Source organism: Giraffa tippelskirchi, chromosome 14 (genome assembly GCF_054371585.1).
Source record: "Giraffa tippelskirchi isolate mGirTip1 chromosome 14, T2T-mGirTip1v1.2.pri, whole genome shotgun sequence".
Taxonomy (NCBI): Eukaryota; Metazoa; Chordata; class Mammalia; order Artiodactyla; family Giraffidae; genus Giraffa; species Giraffa tippelskirchi.
The window spans coordinates 27818822-27838432 of NC_137288.1; the positions used below are offsets into that span (position 1 = coordinate 27818822).

The window sequence follows — 19611 nt, forward strand, 5'->3', positions numbered from 1 at the left end:
GAACCTTTGTAGGCAAAGTAACGTCTTTGCTTTTTAATATGCTGTCTAGGTTGGTCATAGTTTTTCTTCCAAGGAGCAAGCATCTTTTAATTTCATGGCTGCAGTCACCATCTGCAGTGATTTTGGAGCCCAAAAAATAAAGTCTGTCACTGTTTCCATTGTTTTCCCACCTATTTGCCATTAAGTGATGGGACTGGATCCCATGACCTTCATTTGCTAAATGATGAGTTTTAAGCCAGATTTTTCATTCTCCTCTTTCACTTCAATCAAGAGGTTCTTTAGTTCCTCTTCACTTTCTGCCATAAGGGTGGTGTCATCTGCATATCTGAGGTTATTGATATTTCTCCTGGCAATCTTGATTGCAGCTGGTGATTCATCCAGCCCAGCATTTCCCATGATGTACTCTGAATGTAAGTTAAGTAAACAGGATGACAAAATACGGCCTTGACACACTCCTTTCCCAATTTGGAACCAGTCCATTGTTCTATGTCCGGTTCTAACTGTTGCTTCTTGACCTGTATGCAGATTTCTCAAGAGGCAGGTAAGGTGGACTCATATTCCTATCTCTTGAAGAATTTTCTACAGTTTGTTGTGATCCACAGAGTCAAAGGCTCTGGCATAGTCAATAAAGCAAAAATAGATGTTTTCTGGAACTCTCTTGCCTTTTCTACAATCCAGCGTTTTTGGCAATTTGATCTCTGGTTCCTCTGCCTTTTCTAAATCCAGCGTGAACATCTGGAATTTCTCAGTTCATATACTGCTGAAGCCTCGTTTGGAGAATTTTGAGCATTACTTTGCTAGCATGTGAGATGAGTGCAATTTTTTGTGGTAGTTTGAACATTCTTTGGCATTGCTTTTCTTTGGGATTGGAATGAAAACTGACCTTTTCCAGTCCTGTGACCACTGCTGAGTTTTCCAAATTTGCTGGCATACTAAGTATAGCACTTTCACAGCATCATCTTTTAGGATTTGAAATAGCTCAACTGGAATTCCATCACCCCCACTAGCTTTGTTTGTGTGACATTTCAGAATATCCATCACCTAACCTTAAAATTATAGTCTATTCACTGGCTTTCTTTGTGTAATACTCTATCTTCTGCATTTCCTGGAAATGATATGAGAGGGAAGTACAAATCCCCTACCTGAACTATCAAAAAGAAGGGGAGGACGACAGTACATAGGAGAATAAGGAGAAAAAGGAAGCCTGGTAAGTCTAGGGACAACAAAAGAAGTATAAAACTACAAATCTGTGAAAAAAGAAATCAAAGTTGAATGATGGAAGTATTTCAGCATCATAAACAACTATGATCTAGTTTTGGTAAGCCTTACATTATAATTGGGCTTCCCTAGTGACTCAGTGGTAAAGAATCTGTCTACCAATGCAAGAGACACAAATTCAATCCCTGGGCCAGGAAGATACTCTGGAGAAGAAAATGGCAACCCTCTCCAGTAGTCTTATCTGGGAAATCCCATGGACAGAGGAGCCTGGCAGGCTACAGTCTGTGAGGTTGCGAAGAGTTGGACATGACTAAGCGACTAAACAACAATGACACATTATAATTATTTGCATGCAAATTAGGAGAGTGTGTATTACTTTAGAGTAAGAAACAGCTCATTTATTTCCATATGATAAATACTGAACAGTCTGCATCAATGTACTTAACATATATTTGTAGTTTTTCTACTAGGTAGCAAGAATTTTCCAGGTAAGCAAAAACAGAGCTTTGACCTGCTTTCAAAGATCTTACAAGTTTGCAAGTTTTACTAGAATAAAAACTATGAATGAAAGGACACTATGAAAAGGAACGGTAAGGGAGACCTATATTACAATAGGGATCAGAGGACCTCTGACATCTGAACTGTGTTTTGAAGGATAGTAAAGATGCATAAATAAAGCAGAAAGGATATTAAAGATAACAATAATATAAGGCTAAAAGGACATGGTACATTTGCGAAAATGGAAGGTGGCTGGTATGGCTAAAGTCTAAGAAGCAAGGAGAGTGGAAAAAAGAGGTCACAGAGAGGTGTGGAGGTATGTTATACCACACAAGAACTAGTAAACTAAGCTAAGGCTTTTGTCTTGGTCCCAGGAGCAAATGAAAGTTAAGTAAATCAATTTATGTAGGATAGCAATAGAACATATAAGGAATTAAACCACCAGAAAAATTTGGGAATAACAAGGAGAAGGGCAGAAAGCCTAAAATAAAACAGGTACCTGTTTCTCCAAGGTACCTAATCTAAGGGTAAGAAGCTCTTAGAGCAACAAGATTATAAAATTTACAATACACATTAGGCAAGCATTCCAAGGGAATCTTCTGCCAAACTTCCAGAGGCTACTCAATCTCAGAAAGACTTAGACATATATATTAAAAAAAAAAATCAATGAATAAAAGCAACATCATCTGATGAGTGGTTTGCATAAGCAGGGCACAATACAAAGCCTTAGGTTTCAGTAACTCTCAATAACGATTATATGCAGAGTACATCACGCGAAATGCCAAGTTGGATGAATCACAAACTGGAATCAAGACTGCCAGAAGAAATATCAACAGACTCAGATATGCAGATGATACAACTGTAAAGGCAGAAAGTGAGGAGGAACTAAAAAGCCTCTTGATTAGGGTTAAAGAGAGTGAAAAAAGTGGCTTGAAACTCAACACTCAAATAACTAAGATCATGGCATCCAGTCCTATAACGTCAAGGTAAATAGAAGGGGAAAAAGTTGAAGCAGTGACCGTTTTTATTTTCTTGGGCTCCAAAATCACTGCAGATGGTGACTGCACCCATGAAATTAAAAGTTGTTTGCTGTTTGGAAGGAAAGTTATCACAAATCTAGACAGCATAATAAAAAGCAGAGACATCAAAGACAAAGGTCTATATAGACAAAGCTATGGTTTTTCCAGTAGTCATGTACGGATGTGAGCTGGACCACAAAGAAGGCTGAGTGCCAAAGAATTGATGCTTTCGAATTGTGGTGTTGGAGAAGATTCCTGAGAATCCCATGGACTGTAAAGAGATCAAACCAGCCAATCCTAATGGAAATCAACCCTGAATATTCATTGGAAGGACTGATGCTGAAGCTGAAGTTCCAATACTTTGGCTACTTCATGTGAAGAGCCAGCTCATTCGAAAAGACACTGATGCTAGGAAAAGACTGAAAGCAAAAGGAGAAGGGTGCGGCAGAGGATGAGATGGTTCGATAGCATCACAGACTCAATAGACACAAATCTGAGCAAACTCCAGGACATAGTGGAGGACAGAGGAGCTTGGTATATTGCAGTGAATGAGGGTGCAAAGAGTTGAACATGACTTAGCAACTGAACAATAACAAAATCAATAATGATTCCAGATACAGGTCACCACGGAAGAAAACTACTGTGGCTTGCAAATGGTTTTGAATCCAAAGAAATATGTCATAAAGGTTCTCATTTTTCTCCCAAACATGCTGTTTAATGATTTCAAGAGGTATAAAAAGAAAGGAAGGGAGGGAACGTAGATAGGTAGCCAGGAAGGCCCGACTGGTCTTCAGTGTTACTAATGAGTTCAATCCCTAACATTCTTAACAATTTCCAACTTAAAAAGGAAAAATATACTCATTGGACACTGAGATAAATAATTATGTTAAAAAATAAACTTACCATGCTTTGTACTAGTGGCTAATACTTTGTAGGGCGTCAACTTCAAATCCAGATTTTCTTTTCGTAGCAGCTTAAGATCAAAAGTCATATTAAACAAATGAAAAGAATGTTATGAAATAGTTTTGTAGTAAATATTATAGCAGTTTAATACATCTCTTTATCTTTTTCTAAATCACTGTCAGTTTTCACTGATAGAGGGTTCCTCCTAAGGATTTATGCAGGCCTTATTGGTCATGAAGTATTTTAGAACTCCAAATAAGGAAATGAAGACAAATATGTGTCTTTAAAATCCATGGACAGAAACAGGATTTAAGAAAGAAGATTTAATTGACTAAGAGGAAGAAAATTACTAAATCCAACATTGAAAGAACTGTGAAAAAGTTTTTATAAAAAGGAATACACGCAGTTTCATTTTATACTCATCTTAAGAGCCATCTGCAGTAATACAATAACTACATTTGTTCAAGATCAAGTGGAGATTGTTCAGCTCTCCAGGATTGTACCTGAACGTTATATAATTCTGGGTACATATAATTCTGTATCCATGCATAGCATATTGACGAAACCATTGATTTCTGAAATGAAAACATGTTCCCTACCAACACCAGGTTACGCTCACCTTGTCCATGAGTGAAATGATTTGGAGAATAAGTTGATCTTGGCGTAAATCATCCCCATGCTTAAATATAACTGGATATTTGCCTCCGTCTTCAGTCTTAAAGAATAACTGTGCAGGCATAAGAGCACTCTAGAAATAAAAATATTATTTTCAAATTATATAAGATGGAAACGTGGAGAAACTTGTAATAATCTAAAGAAAAGAAATGAGTCTGGCAAAGAAAATAATAACATTAATTTCTATAGACCATGAGAAATAATAGCATAAAAAGTATCAGATAGAGGGATGAACAGATATATGACAAAAAAAGTACAGTAAAATGTTACTAACAGAATAGAAGTAGTGAGTATATAGTTGTTTACTGTGAAAGCCTTTCAACTTTGCTGTATATTCAAAAACTTCACTATAAAATGTTAGGGGAAAGGCATCAAAAATCCTTCAAAGAATATAAGTTTAGAAACTACAACCTCTAGTGAATTAAAACTTCAAATATTTGTAGTATCCTTTGATCACGTCAGGGTAAATATATTTTATCCCTGTACCCTACTCACAAATGCTCAAGAAAACAACTGGAAGCAAAATTCTTAAAGATAAATGATAAGCAAGATGTTCTTTGTCGTAACTTCCTTATTCCAATTTGGATCTGATTTTGAAATTTAGAGTACATCTGAAATCTAGTGCAAATATATGACAATCTAAGGATAACTAGGCACTAATCCCAGTGCCTTAAGGGGCTCACTCCCCATGGAGATCTAGCTTTTGTTCTTAAGCTAGGGTCTAACAAAATACTGTTTAAAAATACTGAAAACTAAGTCCATAACCTTTTCAGCTCTAAGGAGTTCATAGAAGGGCAACAAGAATTCACGGATTCTGCTACAACTCTGTGTAGACATTTCAGTGTATGTACAAACATTATAGGTAACTTTCTAAAATATCCAATCCATCACTTTCATCAGAGTCTTAAACTCACAACCCCCAAATGGTTAAGAATTATAATCCTAGAGTTATGCAGTAAATGCCCTAGAACCATTAGTCCTAAACTCCAATTCAGAATTTTCAAGAATGTCCACTTATTTAATAAAGGCTAGAAGAGAAAATTCAGAATTGAACATTAGGATTAAAAAGATATCCCATGATATCTTATTGACCATCTATATTTTGTATATGACATAATTATAAAATTATTTAAGGAAAAGAAATGGATCCAGAATCTACCTAACAATGGTGACAGATTCTCATACCGCACTCTTACAACTCTGGCTGTATGTCTTAAATATTCTTTTTCATCCTGTTTGCTAAAAAATGATAAAATACTGTTCTTGGTTAGTCCTAAGGGAATGAGAATATTAGAAGCAGATCTTATTTGGGAGTTTTAGCATGAACTAAGAAATACTTGCATTTTCTCTCCTATAACCAGCATTTTTTAAATTGCAGGTTTATAACTCAATGAGTCTTCAAATCAACTAAACAGGTTGCAAACAACATTTAAAAACTGATGCAATAGAATAATTTTTAGAAGACTAGACACTATCAGTCCATAACATGCAGTAAGGTTAAAGTACTGTTTTTTGAAACATATTGCAGTTGTGCATGCTGGGCTCCCATAGGCTGCCTTTCAAATCACACCCTTAAAAAAAAATCTGAACTATTTCTTACTGTAATCATAACCCTTTTTAAAATATATCCAAAGGAGAGATCTATGAGCCCTTTCTTACCCAATAGAAAGTAATATTCCAATGCAACTTCCCCCTTTCCCAACCCTAGAACCAGACAACCTACGACATCACGTCTCAGTGAAGCTTCACAAGGAATGATCTCAGCCCTTTGGTCTGCTTAGAGAAGGCAGCTGCCTCCAGTCCCTTCTAACTATCCAAGCGTGGCCAGCCAAAGGACAGCCAGGCACACGCTGTTACGGACTAAAGAGAATTACCACTTAAAAAGATGAGAAAATATTTAAGTCATAGGAACAGATACCAAATTGAAAAATTTGATAAAAGGGTAACTGGAATTCTTATCTAACCACAGGAACTTATAAAGTAAGTGCCTTAAGTCTGCAATTCAATTTTTTTTTTAAGCTTACATGGGAAGAAACAGGTGTGGCTCTGATTAATACATAGTTCAAAGAATTAAACATTAAAAAACCCAGTGATATAAAAATACTTCATACATTTCACATAAAAATGTCCACAGGTATTACAAAAAGATCTTAAAACACACTGATAAATAAAAGGCATCTTTTTTCCCAAAGGTAGAGTCTCTGATCCAGCTTTAAAGAATCAGCTCCAGTCATAGATATCAAAGATCCACCACAATTACCTTAAACAATGTAGCTGTTTCTGGAATTATTCCTCTAATTTTCACCTGAGGTTCTAAAGGCAGTGGGATAAGTTCCACATCGGACAAGTTCATCTTTTCATTGTCTCCAAGCAAGGCCTGTAGTCTCTCATTCTAGGAGAACAAGTTATAAAGTACTAATTAGGTTAAAATGGAAAAGCGGCTTTTAAAGCGTATGCTAAGGACGTAAAAGACTGATTCCATTAACTTTAAAATATTTGCAAAGCACCATAAAAGTCTATGTGAAGTAACACAACAGAAAGGAGATAGTATGTGTGAGAGAAAAGCACCCATAATCCACCTGACAATAGCAGCAGCACGCTTTGTAAGGCACGGCCCCTGACCTGTGAAAAGCTGGACTCTCAGAGGTCAGGGAATATGCTTCTCTTGCTGCAACTGAGACTCAGGGATATTCTCAGGCTGGACTTAAAGATATAACTTCTGCTTTCAAAGGACCTGTGAAGTCACCAAGAGACTAATTTCGTTTGAAGCTTAATTTCACATGACCAGATATTAAGCAAGAATTTCATTAGCTGTTTCACTGCGTATTTTGGGTTTAAAAAGTAAACTCAATTTACTTGGAGGAACCTGGACCCTACATTTTACTGTTCATTGATTCTGTCTGATGAAAGTTTTACGAAGATATCAGGTTCAGTTCAGTCGTGTCCGACTCTGTGACCCCACGGACTGCAGCACGCCAGGCTTCCACATCCATCACCAACTCCCAGAGCTTGCTCAAACTCTTATAATCATTTATTTATTTTCTTTAGCTCACATACATACTGCATTAAGCCAAGATTTCAGAAACTGAGCAGTTCAAGTCATGATGAAACAGTTTTCTCACTTAGCAGCATCTATAATGTTTAGACCAAGCCCATCTATTCAGTTTCAAAAGGAAAATTTATTTCCTTGGAAAGCTGTGTGAGAGAGGGAGAGATTGAGAGAGTGTGTGTGTGCACACGCGTGTGCTCAGTCTGTCCAACTCTGCAACGCCATGGACTGTAGCCCACCAGGCTCCTCTGTCCAGGGAACCCACCTTCCCGGCATCTCCTGCATTAGCAGGCAGATACTTTACCACTTGCACCACTTGGGGAACCCTGTGAGTCTAGCATTGTTGAACAGGTAAGCTTGTTTTCAAAGGGAGAAAACTTGACCAAATACACTGCACTCTTCCTATTTCTCAAACATGTCACACATGCTCCCACATCAGGGCCTTTGTGCTTGCAGTTCCTCTTGCTGAAACAGTCTTCTCTAGATATTCACACGGTGTGCTCCCCGACTTGCTTCAGGTTTTTGTCCAAATGTCAACTCTTAGTGAGGCCTTCATGATCATTTCATTGAGAAATGAAACACTGCCTTAATACTTGAACCTGGCACTACCTATTCCCCTTTCCTGCTTTATTTCCCTCAATAGCATAAGACACTATACAGCATACAATATGTTTTACTTATTTTGTTAACTTTTTCCTCCAACAGGTATGTAAGCTCCTTATATTATAAAGGTAGGGATTTTTATAGTCACCACTGTATCCCAGACTCTAGAAAGAGTGCTTGGCACACAGTAGGCATGCAATATATTTTTACAGAATATATATTATAATCTAAAGAATTATGAAGTGAAAGAGAATAATTAAGATTCAAAATGAAAGCTTTAATTTGTTTTTAAATGTGGAATCAATGTATTTTTATTAGAACTCAAACATCTAGATTCAAAGACTTCAATCAAGAGAATTTTTCCTAAATGACATTAGCAAAGGAAAGAAGGAGGCAACAATATTAGTATCTGTTTTACCATCTGAAACCTAACTCATGGATTCCCTTGCGACACATCTACCACTGTTGGACTCACCAAGACAAGTCTCTCTCAACTTCATTATGAGGGATGGAAAAGCATTACATATGATTTTAAATTATTAACTGTAGTCATTTCATTATTCCTGGTAATAACACAAATAATGGTGGTAGAGAGTCATCTGAGCCTTGCACTAAAATGTGGGGGCTTGTTTTTAGTAAAACTATGTAAATAAAAACTAAGTTTGTCTTTTATTATAATCATGAAAAAATATCTGAAAAGATTCTTAGCCAATGTTAACACTACATTTGGGACTGTCTGATTTAAAACACGGGAAAACAATACGTGTTCTGCAGTATGTGGCAAATACAAAATATATTTTCGGGGACTATAAGTGGTATCTCCAGGAAGCAGTCATCTTCCAGACTACCAAAATTTGAGGGGTAGCCAGACGTTCATGCGTGTGGTGAACAGAAGAGTCACATAAGAACAAACTGTGGTTTAAACATATGCCCCAAACTGACAGTCACAAGAACAGGCATGCTTTTGCTGTGAGCATTGGGATCACACTGCTTCTCACATGGGCACTTCTAAGGAGCAGGGCTCCAGGAGGAATGGCAGTAGGAATTTAACCAGGAGTTTTAATTCTTCTCAAAAACAAAGAAAACGCCAACTCAATAAAAATGTGTTTCTCTTCAGTCTATTTTATCCTCCCTAACCTTATTAACATTATTATAATGTTAACGTTATTCCTCGCATACATCTCTGCTGGACTGGATCCCCTGCTTTAAATTTCTGACTCAATTTTTCACCTTTTCCTCTCTGCTTTCCTCTCACAATTCTGGGGAACAGCAGCAAAATGTGTTCTGGTGTTTTACAAAGGTCATTAGGAAAGATTTTCCAATTATGGGATTAGGTAAAGAGAAGATATCAAGTGAGTCCTTCATATCATTTGGGCAACTGTTCAGGAAAAATAGCATTTGAAGAACAGATGCTAATCTGTTTTCATCAGGTAGAAACCTGAGCCCACTGACAGCAAGATCAGTGTACTGTTTATGAGAACAGATTGCCAGTTATCATCACTAGTTCTGAAACCTTGGGTGAATGACTCTGGATCTTCTTTTTCTCAGAAGAATTCCACTCTAAATAATCTCTAGAGGTTGTTTCCATGCCAAATAAACTGCATTCTAAGATGCTAAGATTCTAAAATGAGAGCCAGGGAACACTGTAGATAAAAATATGGACTCAGAATGTCTGAGTACAAACCCCAACTCCAACAGTCACTACCTGGGGACATCTGGAAACTTAACTTCCCATTACCTACTTTTCCTCATGATTGGGATAATAATAGCACCTCAATCAATGTATATAGACTCATAAAGTAGGATCTGGTACATAATCAGTACAGGATCTAACCACTCCTATTACCATAACAGGCACACTTCATTTAACTGCACTTCACTTTGGTGTGCTTCACAAGTGTTGCATTTTTTACAAATTGAAGGTCTACGGCAACCCTGCACCAAGCAAACCTACTGGTGCCAATTTTTCAACAGCACTTGCTCACTTTGTGTCTCTATGTCACATTTTGCTAATTTTTGCAACATTCCAAACTTTCTATTATTATATTTCTTAAGATGATCTGTGATCAGTGATCTTTGATGTTATTATTGCAATTGATTTGGGGCATCATAAACCAAGCCCATATAAAACACAGAACCTAATCAATAACAGGTTACTAGTGTTTTGACTACCCCACTGAGCAGCTGTCCTTCTTCTTTCTTCTTCTGCTATTCCCTGAGACACAGCAATGTTGAAATTAGGCCAACTTACAACCCTACAACAGCCTCTATGTGTCTAAGTGAAAGGAAGAGTCACATGCCTCTCACTTTAAATCAAAAGTTAGAGATAATTAAGCTAGTGAGGAACGCATGTTGAAAGCCAAGACAGGCCAGAAGCTAGGCCTCTTATGCCAAACAGATAGCCAAACTGTGAACACAAAGCAAAAATTCTCGAAGGAAATTACAGAACACAGAAATGATAAGAAAGCGAAACAAGCTTATTGCTGATATAGAGACAGTTTTAGTGGTCGGGATAGAAGATCAAACTGGGCACAACATTCCCTTAGGCCAAAGCTTAATCCAGAGCAAAGCCCTAAGTCTCTTTAAGGCTGTGAAGGCTGAAAGAGGTGAGAAAACTGCAGAAGAAAAATTTGAAGCTAGCAGAGGTTGGCTCATGAGGTTTAAGGAAAGAAGTCATTTCCACAGCATGAAAATGCAAGATGAAGCAGCAAGCGTAGATGTAGAAGATGCAGCAAGGTTATCCAGAGAATCTGGCAAAAATAATTAACAAAAGTTGCTACTACACTAAACAACAGATTTTTCACTGCCGGTGACACAGCCTTTTATTGGAAGAAGATGCCATCTAGGACTTTCATAGCTCAAAAGGAGAAGCCAATGCCTGGCTTCAAAGCTTCAAAGGGCAGGCTGATGTTCTGGTTAGGGGTTGAAGTTGAAGCCAACACTTATCTACCATTCCAAAAATCCTAAGACCCTTAAGAGTTATGTTAAATCAATTGCTTGCTCTTAAATGAAGAACAAAGCCTGAATGGTAACACATCTGTTTACAACATAGTTTCCTGCATATTTTAAGCCCACTGTTGAGATCTACTGGTCACCTAAGAGTTCTGGTGAAGATGTACAGTGAGATTAATGTTGTTAATCTGCCTGCAATGCAGGAGACCCAGGTTTGATCCTTGGGTCAGGAAGATCTTCTAGAGAAGGAAATGGCAACCCACTTCAGTATTCTTGCCTGGGAAATCCCATGGACAAAGGAGACTGGCAGGATACAATCCATGGGATCGCAAAGAGTAGGATATAACCTAGCGACTAAAGCACCACCTCTAACCATACACAGAAAGCAAAGCCAGAAGGTTCACCTTTTTCTTACGATTTCCACTTTCACGCTGCACTGCCTTCATCAGGTGCACCAGCCGATCTACAAAAGTCTGTTGTGCGGCCAGCAGAGAACGCATGACTCGGACAGATTTATCACCCTGAAGGAATTCAGAGGAAAGAAAAGTTAATTCTATATAGCATAATGATCAGGGTTCCTTCAATAGCATGGGTGACCTTTATTTATTATTTAATAACTACAAACTTCAACACAAATACTGAAAAAAATTATCTTGATTCCGAGATAATGAGAAGCCTGCTATCTTAAACACCACCAACTCTTCTACAGTTGAAAATTATTTGAGTCTTCAGTGAATACTAATCTATCAAAAATTGCATGTTTTTTGCCCACATGCAACTGTGTGACAAGACAGAATTTATTGACCCAAAGTGTATTCACTTACTGATTCAATAAATATCTGGACGCTTATAATTTCTTCAAAAATGTTCTGGGCATATAGTAGAAACAATACTATCTTCAAGGAACAAATTAAATCCTTAAAAAAAAGTTCTCAAATAGCAATATAATATGCTAGCTTAGTAAAATAAAAGCCATAAAAACCAATGCTATGAAGTCTTATGTAGTAATTCTCAGTTCATAAAATATTATAAAATAACTTTTTCTCATTTAATTTCTCCAATTACACTGAAAGAAGCAGCTTGGCAATTATATATCCTTATTTAAAAGACTGAAATTTATTCTCAAAGAGACCGAAATTTCCTCAGAAGACGACAAAGGCTGTAAGTGACAGAATTGAGATTAGAAGAGAGGACCAACTGCTTATTTTCCAATCAGTTTAGATATAGCAAATCTATGGGCTCTGAGGACTATAAAAAAGTTTAGTTTCAAAGAGTTCAATAAGATGTGATTTAAATTTCAAGAAAATTTAAATGGAACATGAAACAGCAGATAAAGATGCTAGGAAGCAAAATATTTCTACAGCAAATCAGGTAATGTGACAATTTTTTTCACTGCCCATGCACCCTCTGCTGGCTGAACTGAGACATTGCCTTAACAACCACAAGAACACCAGGTAAAAAAGGCTTACATATCTCTAGAAAATGTAAAAGCAAAAACAGAAGTTATGTTAAGTATCTGCAATATGACCACTGCCAGATTTATGTAAATGTACCTTGTCTTAAAAATAAAAATAGAAAACAGAGAGTGAAACAAAAGAGCAAAGATTTGGGGTTTTTTTTGTTCCAGCTACAGGTTTGTTTCATAAACTTAGGGGCCAACAAACTTTCTATAAAGGGCCAAGGATTAACTGCTTTAGGTGTTGCTGACCACAGAGTTTCCATTCTGGCTATTTACTCCTATTGTAGTCAAAGTGGCCACAAACAATATGAAAGCAAATGAGTATAGCTATGTCCCAATAAAATGTTACTTATGAACACTGACTTGTGAATTTGACATAATTTTTATGTGTCGCAAAGTATTACTCTTCTTGTGACTTTTCCCAATTATTTAAAAATAAAAAGCAATGTTTAGCTCATAGACCATACCAAAACAGGCGATGGGCCAGATAGGGCCCATGCACTGTATATGTCAATCCATACATTAAATGGTTACCTTCAACAATGCTTGGCTGAACCGTCTCATGACATTCAAGTACATTTCATGGGTCTTTGGATCTCTCTGCTGAGTATCTTGATCTTCACATTCCACTATCACATACCTTAAAAATAGGTTAAGTCATTCATATAAGTGTGAAATGAAACAGATTCATTTTATTTATGCCTTTCCATTAAAAGATTAATTCACATTTGCAAAAATAATGAGTAATGAAACATTTTATCATCACTCTTTTAAAATCTGAAAATTAAGAAACAACACACAAAACCTTCTATAAAGATAAATCAGTAAAAGAATGCCTTAATTTGTAAAATATCCTAGATTTTCTAAAAATTTTGGGATCAAAACTAGCATTTTCTCCTAATTCTTTATGAGGTACATAGAGTATTAACATCTTCAGAAATCATATAAGCTCACAAATCTACCAAGTAACTCATGAACAAAAATATTTTAAAAATTTATGCAATATTTTTGGTATTACATAAGGCTTATTCTGGGGAAAAAAAATAAAACTGTGAAGCTTTTCTCATTAACATAACTCTGAAAGATAAATTTATTAATTTTCCCTTTCCTACCCAATTTCCCCATTTCTTGAAATTCCATATAAAATCTTCAATGTTTCCATCATAAAATTGTGATTTTAGAAAGTTAAAAAATTTAAATACAAATATATGCTTAAACCTACACTGCTTATACAATTCATATAATTATATAAACAATGACCTGGATTAGATTTTAGAGGTTGTCTAATCTAGTGTTTTCAATTATTACTGGAACAAGCCATACTAACATGCATTTTATATCATTACTTGTTGCACAGAGCCCATGTGTGCACACAGACACATAAAGCTGAAAAAAGTTTCACAAAGCAATATTCTATGAATAATATGTTAATATTTGTTATTGTTCTATTTCATTTTTCTTTAAATAACAAAAGCTAGATTGTGAGCCTTAAAATTGATTTCAAATGGATCATGATGTACAGTTTGAAACTTGCTTGTTTTATCAACAGTAAAACTTAGAGGTGGTTGTATCTTGCCCAGGGTGATACAATTAGTTGACTGAAGAGTTGAAATCAGAATCCGGGATTCTGGGCTCCAAGGCCAGAATTCTTTCTACTAAGCTTATTCTCATACTGTTTGACCTTTTAAAAACCACATGAAACTTCTCAACCTCCTTAACTGATAGTACTTCACAAATCTCAAATCACAGGGCTTATTATTTTCCTTTACACTATGTCTGGAAAGAAATATTCAACCACATAGAAGGTAAGCTTCAAGAGAACAGAGAGTTTATCTGTCTTGTTTGCACTATACCCTTAGCACTTTCATGCCTGGACATCATACTTAAGGTGGTCTACTTTTACATTCATCTACCCTAGTTTTCAAGCAGTAGATCCCCTTTCCAAGAAACTGCTTGTCATTTATAACTGAACATGTGTAAAACTGAAGCTATCACACTAAATGAGTGATTTTTCTATCTCAATTTAAGGCATTATCAACAGTTCAGGCATTTGGGCTACAGTTTGAATCACCTGAATATAAGAAAAATAAGAAAAAAGTGGTGAGGTGGTAACCAAACCAGTGAACACAGGTTCTACCTAAAACTATTACTGGCACTTTGTGTTTAATTTGTGGTCTGCAGATCTAGAGCCAAGCCTAGGTCACATTCCCCCACTTCAAACACCTATGCTCACTTAGTCACCAGGCAGTGTCGATTTTTTTCCTATAAAATATTTCTTATAATTGTTCTGCACTACTAGCCAGCCCTGTCTGGAATCAATCAGCAGATACCTTTCACCCAGCTTCTCTAACTCTAAAAACAAACACCTTATTGATCAATATAATCATCCTCAAGTTTTCTTCTTTAAACTACCTTCATCATGCCCCACTGATATTTACAAAAACACCAACAGTTCCCTCTATCCAAAAAAACTCTGTGGCCCGGTGTTGCTGGTTCAACTCCCACCGTCTCCAGTTACCGCATTCACACTCTAGTCAGCTCGACTCCCCTACCCCGCTTTGTGCTTTTGCTCGTGTTGCAGTCCTGTCCAGAGATCCCTTCCCGCCTCCACCCTTCCTGATTCTACCCACACTTCAAACACAGGGACACTCCATCTCTTCCAGGAAGTCTTAAATCCTAACTTCTTTCTTCTCTGACGTCCCAGAACAGGTACGACCTCTCACAACAACTTCTGCTGATAATGTGACCTGGCTCATCACTGTTTCACAACTTACTCCTAGCTCCCTTCGGAAGTTATAAAGAAACTGAGGCCAGATTCTGTATCTTAAAAAATATTTAGTGGCCCCTGACATATGCAATATAGTCTTATACACAGAAATATTTTAAAGGCTGATAAAAGTTAAGCGCCTTCTCCTACTGACTTCCCAGTGCCATGCTGTACCATGATAGTAACAGGTGATCTGGAAGTCCTCAGAGCTGCATAACCTAGAATTTTCTGTAAAGTAGTATGAGAAACTAGATCATGACACTATATTTACTTTATGTTCCCAACAAGAGTTCAAAACCAAAAATTCAAGAAAGCATTCTTAAATCTTGAACAAAGAAAGCCACAGAATTCATATGTGTCCTTCTATAGGCACAGGACACATAAAAATTCAAAATAAAATTTAAAAAAATTAATAACTCTTTAAAGTCTTTACCATCTCCATCACCTTAGTATGTAAGTAGCAAAGTCTCAGTATGGAGTAGTGAAGTCTTTACTATCCCCATCACCTGGAGAGTCCCTTGGAAAGCAAGAAGGAGATCAAATCACTCAAGCTTAAAGGAGGTCAACCCTGAATACTTCTTGGAAGGACTGAGTGGAAGCTGAAGCTCCAATACTTTGGCCACCTGACGCAAACAGTTGATTCATTGGAAAAGACCCTGATGCTGGGAAAGACTGAAGGCAGAAGGAGAAGAGGGTGACAGAGGATGAGATGGTTGGATGGCATCACCAATTCACTGGACGTGAAATTGGGCAAATTCCCAGAGATGGTGAGGAACAGAGAAGCTAGGCATGCTGCACTCCATGGGGTCGTGAAGAACTGGACCCTACTTGGTGACTGAACAACAATAATCCTTTAAAGTCTTTACTATCTCCGTCACATTAGTATATTCATTGTCTTTTTTTTTTCCTGTATTTACACAGCAACTCCTTTCTAAATGAGCAATACAGATGACCATGATATACAGGCTCCATTGCTTTGTTCAGGTCCCCTTGACTGTCAAGTAAATACAATGGCTACAGCCATGTTTATTACATGGTCACGTAACAAACAGTTCTCAAAATCACTCAAGCCAAAGTTCTAATACAAAGGGCAAGTCCATCTAAAATAAAAATGACAGTGTCATCTCCAATATGAAGGACAAACTTAGACTAAGACAAGAAGACCAAGATTTGAGTCACTTCTGAATTTTGTTCACAGCAGTAAGAAGATTCTACAAAGCACTCATGTACTTCCTTGAAACCTGTCATCTTCAAGGAGAAATGCAGACAAAATTATGTGGGTACCCATTGTATGATGACATCAGTGGGCTACCTATTTCCTGACAATTTCATTTTGTGAGGTAAATAAACTTTATTACCTTGAAATGTCTTAGAAAAGTTACAGAAAAACATGTCAAAGCAGCCAAAGCTTATTTTTAATTTCAACATACTGGAATAGCTATAGAAAAAAAAAAAAGTAGAACAATTGATAGATTCCTGATGCCCAACATTTAATAGATTAGAGGCTATTACTCCTCTGTGTGGTTTAAAAGGTTGACATTATTTATTTTAAAAGGATTGTCTGTATTACTATAGGCCCCTAAGGATTCAACTATAACAAGAATCCTGTTTAAATCAACAGAAAGGGAATAAATGAACAAGGAAATTCAAAATGTTCAAAATGAAATAGCACAATCAATTGAAATATACATTTTACTACATTTGTTAGAGTAAGCTTAGACTGAGAAGCACATAAACTGTTACATGTGATTAATATTTTATACTACTCTGTCCAGGTTCAACAGAAAAGAATGATTATTTTAAGTCAACTACTTGAAATTATTTCCTTATTTTCATGCTACAGTCATAAAAGTGGTGTCTACCAAAGTCAGAAGTCCACATCAATAGCTCTTTCCCCCCTAGAGTATTTCTGAATACGTAACATGCAGACTGTAAATATGGGAAAAACAATTACTCCTCAGAGAATGAATAGACATAGCACATGCTATCGCATCAGTGAATCAGAGACACAGTGGGAGAATACAAATCAAATGTAAGTTTGATGGAACGTTTATAAGACTGGGAGCTAGGGCTTCACTTTGTTTATTAACTGTAAAGAAAACAAAGTACTCTTTCTGAACAGAAACTGTTGCCTCACTGGAAGCTGTTCACCTAATAGATTTCCTACTTTTCCTACTGTTCAGCTTCATTCAGAATGGTCTGAACTCTTCCTACTTGAAATAAGATAGCAAAGATTTTATCACAACTAATTTCAAATTTTACAATGAAATCTGGTCTACACTCAAATCTAAAGAATACATAATTTTAAACACCACGTAATCAGTGTATGTACATACAGCTCCTATAAGTGACTAATCTACACTGCAAGTAATGAGCCAGAGAAACTTTCCATGAATATTACAAAGAAATAAACATAGCTATATAGGAATTCTTAGTAAATCATTTAAAAGTATATAAAACCTTGATTTTAAATACCTACAAGGCTTAAAAGTACTTACTCAAAACCTTGGCACTGTGCCCTACACATTTTAATTTACTCTAAATTATTTACCTAAATTTTTACAAGGGAATATTTTTCCTTAACACCAGTGAAAAGACATACACTTAAGAATTCAAACTGCAATATGGAGAACTTTAGGAAGCAAGAAGCTGCATTAAAAGGAAACAGTAGCGATTTGGTAATATAATTTCTAAGCAAACCTTTCAAAGTCAAAACGGTGATTAACAATTAGCCAAAACATTCCGTGGATGTATTTTCAAGGACATATCGAAAGTTACTGTGAGGGAAATGTAGTTTTATGAATATTATATTAAATTGCTAAAGAAAAGCATGGAATTATTTTTCTTCCCACTACAAAGACCAACAGGAAAACACAGTTAAACACAGTAAACTGAGCAGTAAGATTAAATCACAGATCTTTTCTACAGTTAAAAAAAATATCAAGTTTGTTGGAAAGTTTAAAAAAAATGTTCTCAAATGTACAGAAGGCATCAAGTAGAGCATACGGAACTGGCTCCACCTTTTGTTTGCTAAAAACAAGATAAGGTTCTCTGGTCTAGTGTTTAATCCTAGTGCTTTCTTTAACTGAACCAAAAACAAAGTATTTCTCCTGTGGCTTAAGCTACTTGTTCTTTACACTTTAAAATTCTATGACAAAAGGGAGCCACGCTTCATATTAATTGTGTCTCAGTAAGTCAGTTAACCTTTCTATACCTTAGTTCCTCTTTCTTTCCTTCAACTCACTCAGGAAACCTGTTCTCATGTAAAATAGAGATACTTACATTTGCCCCATTTAACTTCACATGAACAAAAGAGAAAAGGTCACTGAAAGTATTCTGTAAATGGCAAAATGTGAAATCAATGATCTAATCCCAGCTCAAGTTTTAGCAAGTTCAGCTACATCATGCCTCTGCCTCAGTTTCCTCATCTATGAGATAAGTAACTTCAAATTCTGTCTACTTTAGCATGATTGCAGTATTTTAGTAAATAATGTGCAAATACTGAACTACAGTAAAGTATCATACTTATACTATTTAAATAGCATAAAAGGCAAACAGACATCAAACTGAAAACATCAATTAACTTACCCAGTTTTATCTCAGATCCTAGAAAGTTAGTGAAAGGAAGAAAAACTGATGCTAACAAGCATTTCCATGAGCATATTTGCAAAGAAATACAGCTAGATATAAATACTGTATAGGTTTTTGATGATTGCTTAAACTTTAAACTGTCTTTTTGTTTAGTTTGGGAAAAAATAGTCCTAAACAGTGATTATAAAATAAAAAATTATTTCACATACCAGTATAAATAATTAGCCAGTGTTGAGTTTTTGCAGGCTCTTGATATCAAGAAGGTACACAGATCTTGCTGAAAGAATTAAAAGAAATGTATATATACATTATCATCTGCTATTAACGAGGGGGAAATAAGAGAGTCTACATTTGCCTATCAGTTTTCACCTACATATCTATGCCACAGATCAGATTTTCATGCATCTATCTATCCCTCCATCCCACCTATCTAATATTTATTCTAAACCAGGCAATATGTGAGAGAGGTTAGGGACACCAGGGTTTGCAGAGTTCCTGGTTCTACTGGAAGCTTAACATTTAGTGGAGGAGAGGTGCATTACAGGAAGTCATAAAAATAACCTGGACTGCGAGGTCAGAGGCAGCAATAAGGATGTGATGTTTAGGCATGACCAGTATGATGGTATGGACCAAGGCCCCGAACCTCACTGTTTAAGGAACTTTTAAAAGGCCCGATGTAGCTGACATACAGTGAACACTAAAGTAAAGGAGGCTGATAAGGGAGGCAAAGACCAAATTGTGAATGAAGATTTTTAAGGTCACACTACTGAGTATGGATTTTATTTTCAAAGCAATCGATACTCAACAAAAGATCTAAAGCAGGAGAGTGAGGTGATCTGCTTTACATTTTCTGAAAATGACTATATTTGCTCTGAGA

The 19611-nt window shown here is 36.4% G+C and overlaps 1 protein-coding gene across 7 annotated transcripts in view; it reads right to left on the reverse strand.

The window, feature by feature from the left end:
* Positions 1-19611, reverse strand: part of PIK3C3 (phosphatidylinositol 3-kinase catalytic subunit type 3) — a 176281-nt gene that overhangs the window by 52927 nt on the left and 103743 nt on the right. For all 7 annotated transcript variants that reach the window (XR_014075038.1, XM_081563196.1, XM_081563199.1 and 4 more), the window contains 6 exons: positions 18944-19011; positions 12911-13016; positions 11322-11438; positions 6574-6705; positions 4258-4386; positions 3639-3708 (listed from right to left, as the gene is read on the reverse strand). Coding sequence is in view for 6 of the 7 variants with exons in the window: in XM_081563196.1 (XP_081419322.1) it covers positions 3639-3708; positions 4258-4386; positions 6574-6705; positions 11322-11438; positions 12911-13016; positions 18944-19011 (622 nt within the window). In the remaining variant the exon portion in view is untranslated. The remainder of the gene's footprint in view (positions 1-3638; positions 3709-4257; positions 4387-6573; positions 6706-11321; positions 11439-12910; positions 13017-18943; positions 19012-19611) is intronic.